Here is a 20,610-nt window from a genome sequence, read left to right on the forward strand (position 1 = left end):
AAGGAAACTATAGGCCAGTTTGTCTAACCCCAGTGGTTTGGAAGATGTTGGAGTCAATTATTAAGGATAAAGTCTCCAGGCACTTGGAGGCACATGATAAAATAGGCTGTAGTCAGCAAGGTTTCCTCAAGGGAAAATCCTGTGTGACGCCGGAGGAAAGGTTTCACTGCTAGTGTAAAGGTCTTTCTGTAGAAGCAGTGTTTGGGTTAGGGTTAGAGGTAATGGGTGCTTTGGAGTGTGAGTTGGGCCGCTTGTTGGGCGGGAGATGAAGAAGGAAGACGCTTGAGAGAACCAGTTGTAGGGTTCGACCTCGTAGGGGACCGAGATTCGATGGAGCCAGGTGCCAATATCAACTGACGATCGGTGAATATGAATTTTGGGAAGAGTTGAGTTCAACTTGTGCACATTTGACTGTTTAATTATAATGGGTCTTTTCATTTTTTTTTCTTTCTTATCTTTACTAAGTTAACATACATAAATACAATTCCTTTATTTGTATGCAGTGTGCTGTCTGCTATTTCTTGGCACTGTGTTGTAACAGGATAGCAAATTGCACAGCATCCACACAAACCAAGGTTCGGGATGGGAGAGCCATCTCAATCTCATAGGTTTGGCAGGACTGGAGTGTTTATTCCCAAGACTTACACAGCCAAGGAAACCAGGGAGGTTTCAGCAACACACATCAAAGTTGCTGGTGAACGCAGCAGGCCAGGCAGCATCTCTAAGAAGAGGTACAGTTGACGTTTCAGGCCGAGAACCTTCGACCCTTCATCAGGACTAACTGAAGGAAGAGTGAGTAAGAGATTTGAAAGGGGGAGGGGGAGGGGGAGATCCGAAATGATAGGAGAAGACAGGAGGGGGAGGGATGGAGCCAAGAGCTGGACAGTTGATTGGCAAAGGGGATATGAGAGGATCATGGGACAGGAGGTCCGGGGAGAAAGACAAGGGGGGGAACCAGAGGATGGGCAAGGGGTATAGTCAGAGGGACAGAGGGAGAAAAAGGAGAGTGAGAGAAAGAATGTGTGTATAAAAATAAGTAACGGATGGGGTACAAGGGGGAGGTGGGGCATGGGCGTGGGGTTTCACTTGCTTGACAAATCTGTTGGAATTATCTGAAGAAATAATAAGCAGGATAGACAAAGGAGAATCAGCTGGTGTTGTGTACTTGGGTTTTCAGGCGGCCTTTGACAAGGTGCCTTAACAAACTATGAGCCCATGCTATTACAGGAAAGATTCGAGCATGGATAAGCAGTGGCTGATTGGCAGGAGGCAAAGAGTGGGAATAAAAGTAGCCTTCTTTGGCTGGTTGCCAGTGACTAGTGGTGTTCCACAGGGGTCTGTGTTGGGACAGAATATTTTTACATTATATATCAAAGAGTTGATGGAATTGATCACTTTATTGCAAAGTTTGCAGAGGATATAAAGATAGGTGGAGGGGCAGGTAGTTTTGAGGAACTAGAGAGGCTACTGAAGGACTTATACAGATTAGGAGAATGGGCAAAGAAGTGGCAGATGGAATACAGTGTCCGGAAGTGTATGGTCATGCACTTTAGTACAAGAAGTGAAAGGGCTGACTATTTTCTAAATGGAGAAAAAAATACAAAAAACTGAAGTGCAAACGAATTTGGGAGCCCTTGTGCAAGATTCCTTAAAGGTAACTTGCAGATTGAGTGTGTGGTGAGGAAGACCAATGCAATGTTAGCATTCATTCAAGAAGACTAGAATATAAAAGCAAGAATGTAATATTGAGACTCTACAAAGACCATAAGACATAGGAGCAGAATTAGGTCATTTGGCCCATCTATTCCGCTCCACTATTCAATCATGGCTGATCACCCTTTCCCCTCCTCAGTCCCACTCTCCGGCCTTCTCCCTGTAACCTTTGATGCCGTGTCCAATCAAGATCCTATCAAGCTCTGCCTTAAATATACCTGACGACCTGGCCTCCACAAATTTACCATCCTCTGGCTAAAGAAGTTTCTCCAGATCTGTTTTAAATATACACCCGTCTATCCTGAGGCTGTTGCCCTCTTGTCCTAGACCCCTCCACCGTGGGAATCATCCTTTCCACATCTACTCTGTCAAGGCCTTTCAACATTCTAAAGGTTTCAATGGGATCCCCCCCTTCAACAGTTTACATTCCAGTGAGTACACACCCAGAGCCATCAAATGTTCCTCATATGATAACCCTTTCATTCCTGGAATCATCCATGTAAATCTCCTCTGAACCCTCTCCAATGCCAGCACATCTTTTCTTAGATGAGGAGCCCAAAACTGTTCACAATATTCAAGGTGAGGCCTCACAGTGCCTCAAAGCTCCAGCATCACATCCCTGCTCTTGTATTCTAGACCTCTTGTAATGAATGTTAGCATTGTATTTGCTTTCCTCACCACTGACTCTACCTGCAAGTTAACCTTTAGGACATTCAGCACAAGGGCTCCCAAGTCCTTTGCATCTCAGATTTTTGGATTTTCTGCCTGTTTAGAAAATAGTCTGCACAATTATTTTTTCTCCAAAGTGCATGACCATGTCTTTTCAGACATTTCATTTGCCACTCTCTTACCCATTCTCCTAATCTGTCCAAGTCCTTCTGCAGCCTACCTGTCTCCTCATCACCACCCGCCCATCCACTAATCTTTGTATCTGCAAACTAGGCAACAAAGCCATCTATTCCATCATCTAAATCATTGATGTATAGCATAAAAAGAAGCGGTCCCAAAACTGACCCCTGCAGAACACAAGTCACTGGTAGCCTAGAAAAAAAAGATCCTTTTATTCCCAGTCACTGCCTCCTACCAATCAGCCAATGCTCTAACCATGCCAATAACTTTCCTGTAATAACATGGGCTCTCAACTTGCTAAGCAGCCTCATGTGTGGCAGCTTGTTGAAGGCCTTATGAAAGTCAAAATATACAACATCCACCGATTCCCCTTTATCTACCCTACGTGTAATCTCCTCAAAGAATTTCAACAGGTTCGTCAAGCAGGGTTTTCCCTTAAAGAAAACATGGTGACTTTGTCCTATGTTGTCCTGTGTCACCATGTACTCCATAACCTCATCCGTAACAACTGACTCCAGCATCTTCCCAACCACTGAGGTCAGGCTAACTGGCCTATAATTTCCTTTCTGCTGCCGTCCTCCTTTCTTAAAAGTGGAGTGACATTTGCGACTTTCCAGTCCTCTGGGACCATGCCAGAGTCCAATGATTTTTGAAAGATCATTACTAGTGCCCCATCTCTACTACTATCTCTTTCAGAACCCTAGGGTGCAGTTCATCTGGTCTGGGTGACTTGTGTACTTTTAGTTCTTTCAGGTTTTTTGAGCACCTTCTCCCTTGTAATAGTAACTGCACACACTTCTCTTTCCTCACACCCTTCAACATCTGGCACACTGCTAGTGTCTTCCACAGTGAAGACTGATGCAAAATACTCATTTAGTTCATCTGTCATTGCTTTGGCCAGTCATTATTTCTCCGGCCTCATTTTCTAGTGGTCCTGTATCCACTCTCATCTCTCATTTTTTTTAAAAAAATACTTGAAAAACCATTTACTATCCACTTTGTTATTGTTTGCTAGCTTGCTTTCATATTTCATCTTTTCTCTCCTAATGGTTCTTTTAGTTGCTCTCTGTAGGGTTTTAATGGCTTCCCAATCCTCTGTCTTCCCACTAACTTGTGCTTTGTTGTATGCCCTCTCTTTTCCTTTTACATTATCTTTGACTTCCCTTGTCAGCCATGGTTATACCAATTTGCCATTTGAGTATTTCTTTTGTTTTTGGAATACATATATCCTGTACCTTCTTCATTTTTCCTAGAAAGTCACAGCATTGCTGCTCTGCTGTCCCCTGCCAGCATTTCCTTCCAATTTACTATGGCCAACTCCTCGCTCATACCACTGTAATTTCCTTTACTGCACTGAAATACTGCTATGTCAGACTTTACTTTCTCTTTATCTAATTTCAAATTGAACTCAGTCATACTGTGATCACTGTCTCCTAAGGGTTCTTTTACCTTAAGCTCTCTAATCACCTTTGCTTCATTACATAACACCCAATCCAGTATAGCTGATCCCCTAGTAGGCTCAATGACAAACTGCTCTAAAAAGTTTCTAAGATAAAGCACTGGTGAGGCCTTCCTTGGAGCATTGTGAGCAGGTTTAGGCCCCTCATCTTAGAAAGGATGTGGTGACACTGGAGAGGGTTCAAAGGAGGCTCACAAAAGTGATTCCAGGATTGAATGGCTTGTCATATGAGGAACATTTGATGGCTCTAGACCTATATTCACTGGAATTCAGAAGAATGAGGGGTGACCTCATTGAAACCTATCAAATGGTGAAAAGCCTTGATAGAGTGGATGTGGAGAGGATGTTTCATATGGTGGGACAGTCTAAGATCTCAGAATCTACGAGAGTCTAGGACACAACCTCAGAATAGAGGGATGTTCTTCTAAAATAGAGATGAAGAGGAATTTCTTTAGCCAGAGAGTGGTAAATCTGTGGAATTCTTTGCCACAGGCAGCTGTGGAGGCCAGGTCTTTATGTATATTTAAGGCAGAGGTTGATAAATTCTTTGGTCAGGGTATGAGGGGATACGGGGGAGTAGACAGGAGATTGGGGCTAAGAGGAAAATTGGATCAGCCATGATGAAATGGTGGAGCAGCTATGATGAGCCAAATAACCTAATTCTGTTCCTGTATCGTGTGGTCTTATGTTCTTAATGAGGGGAAGCTTTCAGAACAAGTGCATTCTGTACTGCTGATACGGTGCAATGTTGCTATTGTAGAAGTGTTAGAAAATGGTCCATAAGATGATCCCATGCCTATGCACCAATCCCCTCCACCCAGACAAGGGACACATCAAACAGTTTCTCAATTTGGACAAGATAACCAATGAGCCACTGGTCTCTTGCCAGTATGTAACACCTGGAAAAAGTGGGGGGGCTGTAACTGTACTATTGAAATTGCAAGAACTGGAATTCAATTGTAAACAAGGTGGGACAGCGGAAACCTAATTGGATAAGGACTGGCCAATCAGGAGGGATAGATGATGGGGGTATAAATACCACCAGACTAGACATGCCCAGGTATCATTCCTGATGAAGACGGCAGCGTTTGTCATTGAAACATCAATTAAAATCAATACCGGTGCCCAGCTGAAGCCCGAGAAGAGTTTATTTGTCATAAATGTTGGGAAAGCACTTGATCTTTGTACATTTAAAACACTCCTATGTGGTCTTAAATGAACAGGAACTTTTAAGATGGGGGAAAAGATTGAGAGATGAGGAAATGAAGGAGGATGGGAAAATATTAATTGGCTACAAATTAGCAATAATTACTTCAGAGGAAGTGGTTGAAGCAGGTACATTAACAGTTGGATAAGTACATGGATTGGAAGGATCTAGAAGATTATGGGCCAAATGCTGGCAAATAGGACAAGCTTGGATGGGTCACCTTGGCTGGCATGGAGCAGTGGGGTTGAAAGACATGTTTCCATGCAATGACTATGAAATAATGAAGTTAATAGGGATTTAGTTGTCACCCAAAGTGCAGGTTAGGGAGTCAAAAAAAACCCATGTGCTTGGCAAAGAGGGCAAAATTAGTTGATAGAAGTGAAACAAGTGTCCAAAAGTGATTATGATGTACAGGTACTTTAATCACTAACATAGTTTACCCTTTAAGAATTTGGAAAATATCACTGCATCATAACAAACAGCTCTGAAATCATGTTCTGTGCATTTCCTTTTGGCTCAGTTTGATTTATTGAACCCAATTTGTTTTGGATTTTGCGAAGCAGAGAACGAGTGAATTTATATTGAGCTATTAATAATTGATTCTTACCCTACTCTCTCTCTCTCTCTCCCCAGAAACAGAAGCTTGAGGCAGTTCTGTAATCGGACCCTGGTGCATAATAAGCATAACCCACTTGCTGAGCTCTCGAGTTTCTGCTGCTCAACAACCAGCGTTGACAAAGTACCAGGTGTCTGCTTGACAAATACCCACCAATGGCTTCGGGTGACTCTCCCAGGGTACCGTATTACATTTGGCTGTTACTATGGAATCAGATTGGTACTGCACACACGGACCATTTGGCCATCACTGCCCGGACTATCTCTCTGGAAGGGCTATGTGGAAATAGAACCTTTTCATAGTTACAACATACCAGAAAACATGGAGCAAAGGAAACTCAATGCTCAAAAGGTTAAGAGGAACGGTCATTTATATCAGTATATCATTCAAATTCCTACAAACAGGGCAGCTGATTTGGAATGTTCAATACAGCCACAATGATTGTTAACCATTCCATTTGTCACATCCAGAAGACATGCAGCAAACAAGCAGTTAACGTGGTTTTCATTACTGCAGTGGGATCTTTTCATCAATAAAATGGCTGCACTTTAACAGAAACTGCATGCCCAGTGGCAGTCACTAGTTATGGGCAGTTAGATGTGATAATACTTTGAAGTTAAATTGTAATCAAGACTTTTATATATACAGATTTTGACCAAAATAAAATTGTTTCAGAGATTTTAAACAGGAAAGTGAAACACCTCACTGGAATCTTGAATTCATGTCTGATGCACTGCACACTCACTGAATATGGAGTGTGCGTCACAGGCTCAGACCAGAACTGAATTATGGTTTCAGTGCAACAAGGAAATGTATTGTTAACTGACCATGAATAAAGCAAGTTTACTACAATTAAATTATATTATAAGCAGATCCCACTGCACACCATTTAAAGGTTAGTGCTTACTTACAGACTTCCCAATGAAGCAACTGGTGATTCAGCTATCATTTGTAACACAGTAATCCAGTTTGCTGCTATGTCTGCCAGTCTGACAGTGGGATAACATGGCAGTTAACTCACACACTCACACGCGCACATACACACTATTAAACACAACACACAGCAAAGCCACAGTCACAGAAAAAAAAAGCAAAAATTAATTTCCACCACCGTTGCGGACTGTGGATTGGAGATTGTTAAATAGGTGGTTTTTAAGTGAGCATAAATAGTGGTTAAGTAGCCACTATTTAATCAGCAGTTGGCTTTGCTCTTGCTTCAGCATCTTTAGCCAATTTTGAAACATCAATTGTTAATAGCTCTTCTGGAAAAAGTACAGTTCAACTCTAAGTTATATGACAGCACAGTTCAGCCAGAAGACTCAGGTAGGTTTTTGCAAGAACAAAGCAACACAACTGCATAAAAGATGAATCTATTCAAAGCAAGCCACACCTCAACATGGTTAATATGACAGTGTTAAGGAGTGTTAGACAACTACAGGCTAACCCAACACCCACACATCATATACAAGCTACAGAACTATATTTACATTAGGTATGTATAAACCCAGCACAGCCCCAGTCCATTGTACAACAGAAAGGGGTCTGGCTAAAATATTACCTTCATCAGCCTCAATAGCCTCAACAGTCGCTGAAGAAAAGAAAAGGGTTGCAAAACGGATGAGAAAGTTGCTGAGAATTTATATCCTTAACAATCAATGAGAAGCAAAACAAAAAATAGCAACTGCAGCAAGTCTAATATAAGCTTTAGTACTCTTATGTGGTGATGAGAAACAGGACCAACACATTCACAGAGGACAACACACAGTCAATTTATATGTGGAGAGGAAACAGAAAATCTGCTTGTGATGACCGAGCAGAAAAATCAGTGAGCAACTTGCGGCCGCATGTGCGTGTGAATTACTAAATTGAAATTTATTGGTTTACAGTATCAGATGGAAAATAAGTTAAAATTTTCACAAGATTGTACTGAGGAACAAAGCTATGCCATAACTACGTAATGCAACAATAGATAATGCATTTGCTCACTACTGGGAGCAACATCTAAAATAGACCACGTCTCACAGAATAATCCCCATTTTTGATTGATCAGCATTGGTTTAGTAGCTGCAGTGTGATCTGTATGGGTTGGGTAGATTCAACAGTCAGAGCACCAACCCACAGCCATAGTCTTCACCTTATCGTAACAGCATCTAAGTAATCAGCACCATAGGAAGCTCTCCCCAAGGACAGGCTGCATAGCTTGGCTCCTTTTTATTTAAACATTCAGGTTTTACCTTGACACATTGCCAATAAATTTTAAACATGTTTTATTCCTGTTTCAGTGCTCATTCCAAGTAACCAAGGTTCACAGCTTGAGGGCACTAACAAAACCAGTACAAAATGACCAACCACCTGTCTTGCCACTGAAAGCCACGTGGCTACCATTTGGCTGTGGGCTTCCTGGCTGCCAGACTTACCCACCACCTGTCTTGCCACTGGAAGCCACGTGGCTACCATTTGGCTGTGGGCTTCCTGGCTGCCAGACTTACCCACCACCTGTCTTGCCACTGGAAGCCACGTGGCTACCATTTGGCTGTGGGCTTCCTGGCTGGAAACTGAAACAGCCTGGTTTTGGCTTGACTTGATCTCTTGTAGATTGAGAAGCAAAACTATTCATGTACAGAATTTAAATCAGAAATAGGAGTCTTAAAGTCCAACCAGGTTACAGAGAAGTTTTGTAGCTTTGTGACTGGCTAAGGTGGAATAGTAGCGTAAAGAAATGCAAGATAATGAGTGCAGAGTTTTATAGGGAAGACATCTGAGGTGGTGGGAGATAACAGACGGGAATTTGAGGGGCCTTGGTTCAGTGAGCACCTGAGGGCAAATTTGCCCACAGAGAGCGATGGGTTTATGGAATAAACTGCTAAAGGAAGTGTACAATTACAATGTTTAAAAGACAGCCAGAAAGATACATGGGTAGAAAAGTTTTAAGCATGGGGGTCCCAACCTAGGGTCCACAGATCCCTTGCTTAATGGTATTGGTCCATGGCACAAAAAGGGTTGAGAATCCTTGCTTTAGAGGGATATGGGGCAAATGTACGAAATATGGGATTCACATAGTAAGGCATATCTGTCTGCATGGATGACTCAAACTGGAAGGGCTTGTTTCCATGCTATAAATCTCTATGTAGAGAACAAGGACGAAGCAATGAAAGAAGATTCAATTTACTTAAAGTGGTTAAAATTCAAGCAATTCAGGGAAAAGATCCAGTATATTGGGGTTGACCAAATGACCCGCTCTAGTTGGCATAAAGGATGCTAAAATCACAATGAGTTCTCAAAACTGGATGATTTTCTTTATGATAAAATGTTAATTTATCTTCATAGACATCTTCATCCCTTAAAACTGATTCAGCACTCAATATAAATTTCCAAACCTTGCATTATATTTCTGGAATCATCCTCAAAATGCAACGTCACTCCATTTGTACCGACTTGGTGCTCACTTGCTATACGAAAGGCATCATACTTGTATGTCCACCAATGCATTCAACAATCAACCAGTCCTCCTGTGGTGTCACCTGCCCCATCTCAGCAAATTCTGTTAGCCATTAAACTGGAAGAGCACTATGCTCATCCACCTCCACTTCCACATATCCACAGCTTTTCACCATCCACTGAGAGTGGCCACACCATCAGTTATATGGGCCCTACAACCTGGAAATCTAAACCACCACCTGTTTCTTCTTAAAATCCACACAGACTAGACTTTCAGTCACAGTACCTTGGGGTCAAACTGTTCAATAAAGCTCCAGTGAGGCCTCTTTGGACATTCCAGAATGATGGAAGAGCCACATAAGTGAGGCAGCAGTCGATTATTTTGATTCAGACATGATTGATTCTCTCAATTCAGTCCCTTTACATAAATTTGTGCACCACTAAGCTGGGTCTTGCAGGGGCACATATGTGAGAAGTGGATCCATCTCTACAACAAAATGCCTCCAACTAAATAACCCTACTTCACATTCTACATGAGGAACACATGGGAGTGCATGTGATGAGGGAGGTCCAATATGGATGAGATGATATAGCATGGGAATTATCTAGTACAGTCATCAGGTGGCATGAACAAGGATTAGGACATATGCTGTGGCAGCTCTTCTGGGGTCATGGGCCAGACTAGTTAGAGATCAAGAATTTCAATGTGAAAAACTGGCAACTTGCAGTCAACACCAATGACTAGCTTCAAAATTATTCAAGTTCACTAATATTCCTGAGGAAAAGGAGCCATTCTTCCATCTGCTCTGCCAATGGGTTCATCATCCAATAAATGCTTATTCATCTCCTTTTAAGTAACAGGCCACTCAGTTTCAAGATGCACATTTCTGAAGGCAACTGGACCAGTATAACTGCAAGTGTGTCAATGCAATCTCAAAACAGCTTCAGTCTCCAAGACCCACCATTGAGGATAGTTTCAGATTTTCTTAGGAAGCCAAAACTTTTAATCTACACACCTTCCCTCATCCTGAAGGTTGGAACTTAGCTCCATGAGTTAGTTGTGAACAATGAAGGGAAAAGCAGTGACTTCAGCAGATTCGGACTTGGTAACCATAAGATATAGGAGCAGAATCAGGCCATTTGGCCCATTGAGTCTGCTCCACCATTTCATCATTTTCCTCTCAGCCCCAATCTCCTGCCTCCCCACCCCCCCATATCCCTTCATGCCCTGACCAATCAAGAATCTATCAACCTCTACCTTAAATATACATAAAGACTTGGCCACCACAGTTGCCTGTGGCGACGAATTCCACAGATTCACTACTCTCTGGCTAAAGAAATTCCTCATCTCCATTATAAAAGGACACCCCTTTATTCTGAGGCTGTCCCCTCTCGTTTTAGACTCTCCCACCATAGGAAACATCCTCTCCACATCCACTCTATCAAGGCCTTTCACCATTCAACAGGTTTTAGACCGTTAACACTCTGATTAGTAATACAGATCTTGACCCTTATGTGGAAATATTAAGATTGGTCTCTTGTAACCCACAAGCATTACTGGCTAATGCTATTTTTCCTGTTGGGATCTACTTTTCTACTTTAATGTTTTAATTTTAAAATATGAAGTAACTGATTCATAATATATTAAATATGGAAGTCGTGACAATCTAGAGAACTGAAACTGCACAGGTGAGCTATCTTTGGCTGAGAGAACAGATTTCCTCAGTACTTGCAACTTCTGGCTCCACACAGAACTGTTTTCTTTGTGATTTAGTGCATCAGCCTGCACAGGTGAATGTTACTAGCATGTGTAAGTTAGCACTGACACACAGAACACTGACACACAGAGGCACAGGGTGATTTGAATGAAGCGGGTACCTGATTCGTCTGAACAGGAGAAAGAGAGAAAGAGTATATCAGAAAGCAAATAGAACATTGGAAAGAGTGAAGAGGGAGGAAGTTCACAGGGGCTTTGAACAGACAGCCCCATTCCACACACAATACCTAGTTCACACATATATAAATATAAAATAGAGACAACTTACTTCAGTAATTAACTGCAACAACACAAGTCAATGATTCAGGGAAGAAAACTCAGTTACTGAGCAAGTTTAACAGATGGTTAAACACTGATGGTTGATCTCACTGTGTCCAAGACTTACCCCAAGATAGTTCATTGATTAAGTGCAAAGTGTATCCATTTAATGGTGTTTAGTTTGGGAAAAAGGTGGAGGGGAGGGGCAAATAGATTTTGAAATTTAAATTAACAATGTCACTGCTCCAATACATAATGTGGACTCCTGTTGTCCTGGAATATTTATCACATCAAATATGAGGATGCAATATTTAGCAATCATTTTTAATATGAAGATTCATAAATAAAAAGACATTAAGAGGATAATCTATCTGCCAGATTAAGGGTAGGAATTACTTTTCAAACTATATTACTTTGGTTTGCAATATTTCTTCAGCAGGTGCAACCATGCTAAGTCATAAAAAACATGTTAAGCATCCTCAGACTTGCAGACAAACTAACAAAACACTGACACTAAAGTTTAATTCTCAAACAATTGTAGCTCTCAACTCTCCTCATTTAACCTTCCTGGAGGGAAAAAATACAAACTATTTTAAAGATGTACATCAGAGCAAAACTCCAGTAAAGACTTAAGTGTCTTGTCCAATTTTTTAAAAGATTAAATTTAATAAAGAAAAATGTTCTAGCTTACCACTTAACTCAAATGCAAGTGGAGTTACTAGGGAAAGGCTACAGTATGCTTTAAAAGAAAAGCAACACCTGTAACAAGCAAAAAGGAACAGCCATGTTACCTGTAATAAATTATCTTGTATAGAGATAAGCAGATTCAATGGTATCACTCAGACTAGCTCTTGGAACTAATAATTGTAAATGTGCAGAACTGATGCTGAATGGAGAAAGATATTCCTTCACAAATATTTTTAACCACTCACCAAAATACTCGACCTAGGCAACAACTTACTCAACTTCCTTTCCATCAACCTGGGGGTGGGGGGGGGAACCAGTACAGGCCAATAATGTGCAATTACTTCATTGGGGAGCTTTAAATTAAATGGCACCACTTTTGTTAGCTTGGTCTTTCATGATCTTTTGCATCATCTACAAGTCTTAGAATCGGAAACCATGTGGCAATCACACTTGAGATTTTATGATGAAAGGGCAGATATGGAACATGCATCTTTCCCACGAACCTCTTATGCTAAGGCTTGGACACTGGGGTAATATCGATAAAACGCTGCTTCTAAATCATTTTTTTCCATTTAGACTATTGTCTTTAAGTACATGATTAACACGCCACGCAAGTCAAAAAATAATAGGGCTGCTAATGCCAAAGAATAAATTAGATTATCATAAATCAATTGAAAATGCCAGATTATGAATTAATGCTTGCACTTATTCCAATTGGCACCATGATCAAGCTGTTCCCTCTGTTCATGCAATTCATATATCAATTAAAAATTAGCAGCCCTAAAATTAATGAATTAAGAATTCACACACCAATACTCTCACCAATGATCTGGACTTCTTTATCTTCAAAGTTGCTTAGAACAACTTTTAAAAAGATTAGTTAAAACAAACCTTTCTTCTGGTAATGACTGACAAGAATATTAGAGTGAGGTAGTTTTAGCAATATGTTCGGAGTGGCTTCATCAACACTCAACCGGGGATTGAGAAGTATTGCACTGCCTCTGGCTGCAAGAGTGTTGTGACCTATGCCTCCTGCAATATCAAGCAAGCAGGGCAGTAGGCCATGGCACATGCCACCTTGTGGCATCTCACACTGTGGTATTTTATTTAGCTGCGCCCTGCAGTAATTCACCAACAATAACATGAAACCACAAAACACCACAAACAACTGCTACTGCAGCATACAGCTAACTGGATAAATTACTCCAGGGTGCAGAATGGATGAATGGATATAGTGTGTAACTCCCTTATGCTAACGATCTCAGTGATTCATAATAACGAATGGCAAGTAAAATGCTGTGCTTGTGAATAACTCACGAGTCGGAGATAAAACTTGTATATAAGGACATAATCACCTCTTTTGAAAGTGTATTGATACATCGATTTACCTGAAAACATAAACTCGCCAAACAGTCATTTAAGCATCTTCATCCTTGTAACTACTGCAAATTGTAAGGCATCACTTTGATCCAGTCCCAATCATTACCAGTTACAGAATACTGTGCCAAGTCAGAAAAGACTGGTAGTGAGAACACTGGTGAGAGCAGAGATGTACCGTACTTGTTCACATCAATTAAGAAAAGGACGGACAACAAGATGAATTTTGTTCTTACCGCTTTGAAGGGTTTGTTTCCCTCCAGCCAGCACTCCACTGGGAAGCATTCCTGTAGGAGTCAGGCCCTTTAGTGTCAGCACACTTTCACTCTCCTCTCTGGAAAATGCCAACACAAAAGTTATCCATGAACTGCTGTTTCACAGAAACTACAGACATAAACAGAATAGAGATGGACACATTTTCAAAGAGTACTGGCATTCCGCCTTCATTCTAAACTAATGATTACAAATTCAACTATGACTGGGTTTACATCAGAGCTTCTGTTGTAAACCTAATCTGGATATCAAATGAAATAATACAACATCAATGATGGCAGATAGGCTGTGAACAATCTGAATCCATTACAAGGATAGCTTCTGAAGCGTGCATTTGAACCTTTGTCTCAAGTTTAGCATTGTTAAATCTGGGTACCACAACCTCCCAACAACTGGCTCAATTATTCAGCGCATTATTTGATCTGGAGTCACCCTGGTATTCTGGTAACATTTATCCCTCTGCCTAAAACAAGTCACAGTATCTGGCCATTAACACAATGCTGTTTGTGGGAGTATGCAGTGTACAAACTGGCTGTTAGGTTAAGCTATGAAATGTTTCAGAACATCTCAAAATTGTAAGAATGTGAGGCTCTTTTCTCAAATGATTTGCATCCACTGAAATCTCAAGTTAAGGCAGCATTCAGATGCATCTTCCTCATATCTAATACAGACCAACTTTACACTCCTGAATTCCACGCGTCAAACATATGTCCTGTAACGTCAGTCTGCTTTAACATTAGTACAATTGGCAAGTAGAGAGATGTCCTCTTCTCCCAAGAGAAACTAGCCAGGTGAATGCAAACTGAGGTGCATAGCCCCCCCTCCACCCTACGTTCTTTACACATGATTGTGTGACTAAGCACAGCTCCAAAGCCATATAGAAATTTGCCTATGACACCACCTTTGAAGAACAAGTCACAGATCGTGATAAATCAGCTCACAAGAGTGAAGTAGGACAACTGGTTGAGTGGTGCTGCGACAACTTCTCATTCAACATCAGTAAAACTAAAGAACTTGATCACTGACTTCAGAAAGGGGAAGGAGTGTGAACATGCACTAGTCTATGTTGGTGAATTAGTGGTAGAGAAGTCAGCAGCTTTAAATTCCTGGGAACACACACATTAGGTGACCTACCCTGGGCCTAGCATGTGGATGCAATCAGAAGGAAGGGGCCCCAGTGTCTTTTTTTTCTTAAAAGAGGGTTAAAGAGGTTCAGCTTGTTACCGAACACGAGCTAGCATCTGCAGATGTACTATTAAAAGTATTCAGACTGGTTTCATCATGGTCTGTTAAGGCAATCCAAATGTGCTGGAACACAAGAAGCTGTAAAGTGTAGTGGTCTCAGCCCATGCATTATGAGCATGCTCCTCCCATTTTCGATGGTATCTACATGAGATGCTGCCTTAAGAAGTCTACACCCAAAGATCCTTGCCATCTGGGCCATTGCACTGTCTCATAGCTGCTATCGAGCAAGGGATAGAGGAGCCTGAAGTTCCACAAATTTCTTAAGCTTGGAAAGTAAAGGCACTGGAGCACCTGCCTTCAGGATCAAGACAGCTACTTCCCTTCAACTATTTGGTTCCTGAACCAACCTGCACAACCATAATCACCAATTACCACTTTGCACATCAGTGGACTGCTTTTTGTTCTAATTGTGGTCTTTCTTGAATTATTTGTTATGTTTCTCATGTGAATGTTGTGTCTTTGATGTATGTTTCTGTGATGCTGCTGCAACTACCTTTTTCATTGTACTTGTGCATATGACAATAATCCTGACTTTAGCTTTATGGCCCAAGCAATGGAACACCCAAAATAGCAAAGGATTTAGACTTACCGGAGGACAGAAAACATTTTGGCCATCTTGCCAATTGCTCGAATCTTGTTCCTAATCACCTCTTTACGGGCAGCAGCAGACGCACCTATAAAGTATCAGTAGGGTCAGTTTCTGACTCTAGTCAGACTCACTCAGAGATACACACATACACTAGGCAAGCAGACATGCTGAACATCTCATCAAATTGTACGCGTCAGGTGGTGTCACTTGAACTAACAGAATTTCAACAGTCTAACCCAGTGAAAATGAAAACATAATTTCAAGTCTCCATGGACACACTAGATCCTTAAGGAACCTTCTGGAAAGACCTTGAGCACCCAACACTGCATAACATTGGACTGATAATTTTAGCATTCTCTCTGAGTGGGAAGGGCAAACTATACTCCAATATTTAAGGTTTATAAAATGCCTTCATCATAGTGCAAGATTTCATCCCTTGGGTCCCTGAATCTCTTAATTCAGAAAACGAATTATTTTGTGCAAAATAAGGGAGAGGCAGTTTTATATTTACAAATACAGGACTCAAGGTACACAGCAATTTATTATGAGTAGCAGATTCTCCAGCATTGTCACTCTAATTTAGACTACTGTTCTAAATGGGGCTCAACATTTGCTGTCTTTTCTATGCTTACATTCATTAACTGGATGTGTTTTGGAGCTGCAAACTGACTAGAAAATGAGTAAATAGATTTAGAACATGGAATTAAATCCTGTATATCTGCAATTTGCTACATGATAATAAATGGAACTTGTGAAATTACTAGGAATGATTTAAGATTAAAAGTGTAGATTGACACGATATCAATCAAATATTAACATAATTAGAACAGAAATTTAATCCTGAAATATTCTAATTCATGCAGGTGTTTAGCAGTAGATTTTGCAATACAATTTGTTTAGTCACAGGCAATAAGTTAACAACAAACTGTAGGAATTGCAATTTAAAAAATTACTTAATTCAAAATAATGCATCAACTTTACAAGCGCCTTATACTGTTGCACAACAGCTGCTCTAGCTCCTTCTGAGGAGGAGAATCTGGTTCAGTCCACATCATTTTGCACATAGGACGCTTTTGCCTCCAGCCTTTGAGCCATTCATTAACACAAGCCACCAAGACTGTGCATTGTTTTCTACACAGTCACTTTTACTTTCCAATTCTTTCTGCAGAACCAACAAAATTCAAAAAGATTTTATTTTGCTTTCACATTTCTAGGTTTTGCTTTGGAATCCCTCTGACTGCCTGTTTATTGAAACAGCCCCGGACCAAAAATGGTTGATTGACACTCCTTGAATTGATTCTGCTGCAGAGAAGTACTGTCTGTACAAGAGATGAGAACAGAAGATAACAAGGTGTCCCTTGGAGATAGACAGCTGAAGTTATAATGAGTAGTAAAGAAAACGAAAGGGTATTAAACAGATGTTGTTCATTTGTCTTTGCCTAATAAATGGCATAATAAATATAGCAGAAAAGGTGTGGAACTGAAGTTCTAATACCAGTGTGTAATTATTACCACTGAATACGAAGTACTTCGGACATTAAGGGAACTTAAAGCAGACACATTGCTGAACTTAATAGCCTACACAAAAGGGCTCAGAATGGTAGCTACAGAAATAATGGATATATTCATAATGATCTTTCAAAAACCTTACGACTTTAGAATATTCTTGGCAGAATTATATGACAGGAACTGTACTGTCTGCTGGAATCAATCTTGAGGGATTTGATAAGGCATATAGAACATTAAGATAGGATAAGACAGATGCTTTTTAGAATCTAGAAATTACATTTTCCAGATTCTCAAAATGCATCTGCTATGTTGTCACACAAGAAGCTGTTACATTAAATAAGGGCTTACATGGTTTGGGATTGGCTAAGAATGAAAAACAAAGTGGAAACTAACAGGCTTTTTCTAGATTGCTACTGGGGGCACGACTGAGATCTTGGAGTGTCATCTAATGGCAATTATCCAGGAAAACGACGACAAGGGAGTGAACAGGGGTGGCAAACTGAGTACATTAGAAAATATAAGACTGATCACTGATGGGAAGAATAGGCAAGAACATTTTCAGAATGATGAGAAAGTAGTAAGCACATGAGGGTGCAGATTGCAGTGCTGTGGCTCATGAAATATGAAAACAATAATCAAGGATTCGCAAGCAATTCGAAAGGGATTGGTAGATTGGCCTTGAAATCCACTGTCACTGGACTGATAACTGGGTGAGGAATTTGCTCTACATCAGAGCAAATGCCATGGACCAATATCATTAAGCAAGGGATCTGTGGACCCCAGGTTGGGAACTCCTGCTCCACACAAAGCACTGGACGAAGATTAAGGATGACCAATTGAATTAACGATTTCTTGTTAATTTGAAAAGCTGTGAGGAGAGAGGATGGTACTTACTGGAGTTCAAAGAACAAGGTTACTAATTCAAAGCATTGATAAGATATCCATCAAGAAGTTGTTTCCTTTTGATGGAGAACCTAAAACTAGGGATTCCAGTTTCAGGCTAAAGGGCCATTTCAGTTGGAGGTGATGAGACATTTCTTTATGCTATCAATATTTATAACCTCTCCCCCTATAGAAACTCAGTTGCCAAGCATATTTAAGGGTGAGGCTATTAGATTTAGGGTGTATGAGGATTGAGCAAGAGAATGGACAAGGTACAGAATAAGACATGAAGTTTCAGGTTCAGGCAAAGTCAAGGGGCAGAGCAGTTTCTACATTTTATAATTTTTTTATACTTCTGGGATTACCTTCAAGGACTAAATAACCACGTGACTAGCAAACATTACACAGAACTTCCAGTAAACAGATGCAGATATTACTGCTCCACACCTGCCTTTTCCTATCGCTTCCTCCCCCATTCTCTCTCCTTTGTGCTTTTTATCCAGCATCCTCACCAATCCACCTCTATCTTAACTTCATCTTGTGGGAAAAAGTTCCACATCACCACTACTCTTTGGGTACTACTCTTCCTGATTGTTGTATCTCTCATTTCTGTTTTTTTTTGGTAAATGCCTATCCATGCTTTACAAAACAACTTCTCGATGAAAGGACCTGAAGATTAAGAAGAAATACAACTCTTCTATAAAACGTGTATCAACAGCTGGCGATTCCTAACTCCTTAAATTTAGCTCAATTCAATATTCAAACAGTGGCTCTGATATTCTCACAGCCATTCAGCGCTGGTGAATAAAGACTAAGATTTTGAAGTGAAGTGATTCTCCCTACACCATAAAGGAAGCTGAAATGGATTAGCAATTCTATGTAGAAAACACAAACAGGAGGAAATCTGCAGATGCTGGAAATTCAAGCAACACACACAAAATGCTGGTGGAACGCAGCAGGCCAGACAGCATCCATAGGAAGAAGCTCAGTCGACGTTTCAGGCCAAGACCCGTCGTCAGGACTAACTGAAAGAAGAGATAGTAAGAGATTAGAAAGCGGGAGGGGGAGGGGGAGATCTGAAATGATAGGGGAAGACAGGAGGGGGAGGGATAGAGCTAAGAGCTGGAAAGTTGATTGGCAAAAGGGACACAAGGCTGGAGAAGGGAGAGGATCATGGGACAAGAGGCCTAGGGAGAAAGAAAGGGGGAGGGGAGCACGAGAGGAAGATGGAGAGCAGGCAAGGGGTAATTGTGAGAGGGACAGAGAGAGAAAAAGAGAGGGGAAAACATGAATAAATAAATAAATAAGGGATGGGGCAAGAACGGGAGGAGGGGCATTAACGGAAGTTAGAGAAGTCAATGTGGCCACACATTTTAATTCCACGTCCCATTCCCATTCTGATATGTCTATCCATGGCCTCCTCTACTGTCAAGATGAAGCCACACACAGGTTGGAGGAACAACACCTTATATTCTGTCTGGGTAGCCTCCAACCCAATACCATGAACATTGGCTTCTCTAACTTCCGTTAATGCCCCTCCTCCTATTCTTACCCCATCCCTTATTTAGTTATTATTTTTTATTTTTTCCTTTTCTCTCTCTCTCTCTCTTTTCTCTCTCTGTCCCTCTTACAATTACTCCTTGCCTGCTCTCCATCTTCCTCTGGTGCTCCCCTACCCCTATCTTTCTCCCTAGGCCTCCCGTCCCATGATCCTTTCCCTCCTCCAGCCTTGTATCCCTTTTGCCAATCAACTTTCCAGCTCTTAGCTCTATCCCTCCCCCTCCTGTCTTCTCCTATCATTTCAGATCTCCCCCTCCCCTTCCCACTTTCAAATCTCTTACTATCTCTTCTTTCAGTTAGTCCTGACGAAGGGTCTCGGCCCGAAACGTCGACTGAGCTTCTTCCTGCGTACTACCACCATTTTGTGTGTGTTGCTCTATGTAGAAAACCTGGCTTCTAGATAGAAACGTCTGTGGGGGCAGGTAGCAAGGAACAACAATATCAACTTCCTCAACCCTGAATAAGGGCAAAGATTTCTTTGCTTTTGCTTGACATTTGACGAGTGTTGGACAGATATATTGCTGGGTTCAGAACATATACCCTTCTGACCACATGCCTGCCTGTCAGTACTGATAATGTACACATTTGAACAAGTGGACTGAAGCACGGGAATGTAGAAGTTGTTGGAGCAAGTTTATTGAATTATCTAAAGTCTGTCACGAGACTTGTGGCCCATCAGGCTGGTGCTTCTGCCGGTTTCCGTGGTGTGAAGCAACTGAGAGTACGAGACTCCCCCCCCCAGATAGGACACCAGTCTATCACGAGGTTAACCCCCAGCATTTTTCCCGGTACCCACTCTCAGCTGGGTAGACTGGAGCATTGTGTGGTTAAGTGCCTTGCTCAAGGACACACACGCTGCCCTGGCCGAGGCTCGAACCCACAACCTTCAGATCACTAGTCCAACGCCCTAACCACTTGGCCACGCGCCACACAAAGTTTTGGAACAGGACTTGAAATGGTCAGCTTTTCATCCCAAATAATGGACAATTATTCCTTTATAGCTACAAGCTCAATTGGTTTACTTTACTGAAGCTAAAAGCAGAGAGTCTGACAGAAGAGCAGCACAGATTCAGCCAACACAACCCACTCCAAGTTTTATAAAAGGTATTTCCAATAATTGCAGAAGGTGACTCGCTGGAAGCAGTTCCAACACATCAGTTTTTGTTGCAAA

General features: G+C 41.3%; 1 protein-coding gene across 4 annotated transcripts in view; it reads right to left on the reverse strand.

Moving 5' to 3' along the window:
- Positions 1 to 20,610, reverse strand: part of LOC140196775 (protein phosphatase 3 catalytic subunit alpha) — a 283,355-nt gene that overhangs the window by 5,018 nt on the left and 257,727 nt on the right. For 2 of the 4 annotated variants that reach the window (XM_072256541.1, XM_072256542.1), the window contains 3 exons: positions 15,489 to 15,573; positions 13,618 to 13,715; positions 7,403 to 7,432 (listed from right to left, as the gene is read on the reverse strand). In XM_072256541.1, the coding sequence (XP_072112642.1) occupies positions 7,403 to 7,432; positions 13,618 to 13,715; positions 15,489 to 15,573 (213 nt within the window). The remainder of the gene's footprint in view (positions 1 to 7,402; positions 7,433 to 13,617; positions 13,716 to 15,488; positions 15,574 to 20,610) is intronic. The other 2 variants (XM_072256543.1, XM_072256545.1) reach the window with 1 other exon arrangement.

Source organism: Mobula birostris, chromosome 4 (assembly GCF_030028105.1).
Source record: "Mobula birostris isolate sMobBir1 chromosome 4, sMobBir1.hap1, whole genome shotgun sequence".
NCBI lineage: Eukaryota > Metazoa > Chordata > Chondrichthyes > Myliobatiformes > Myliobatidae > Mobula > Mobula birostris.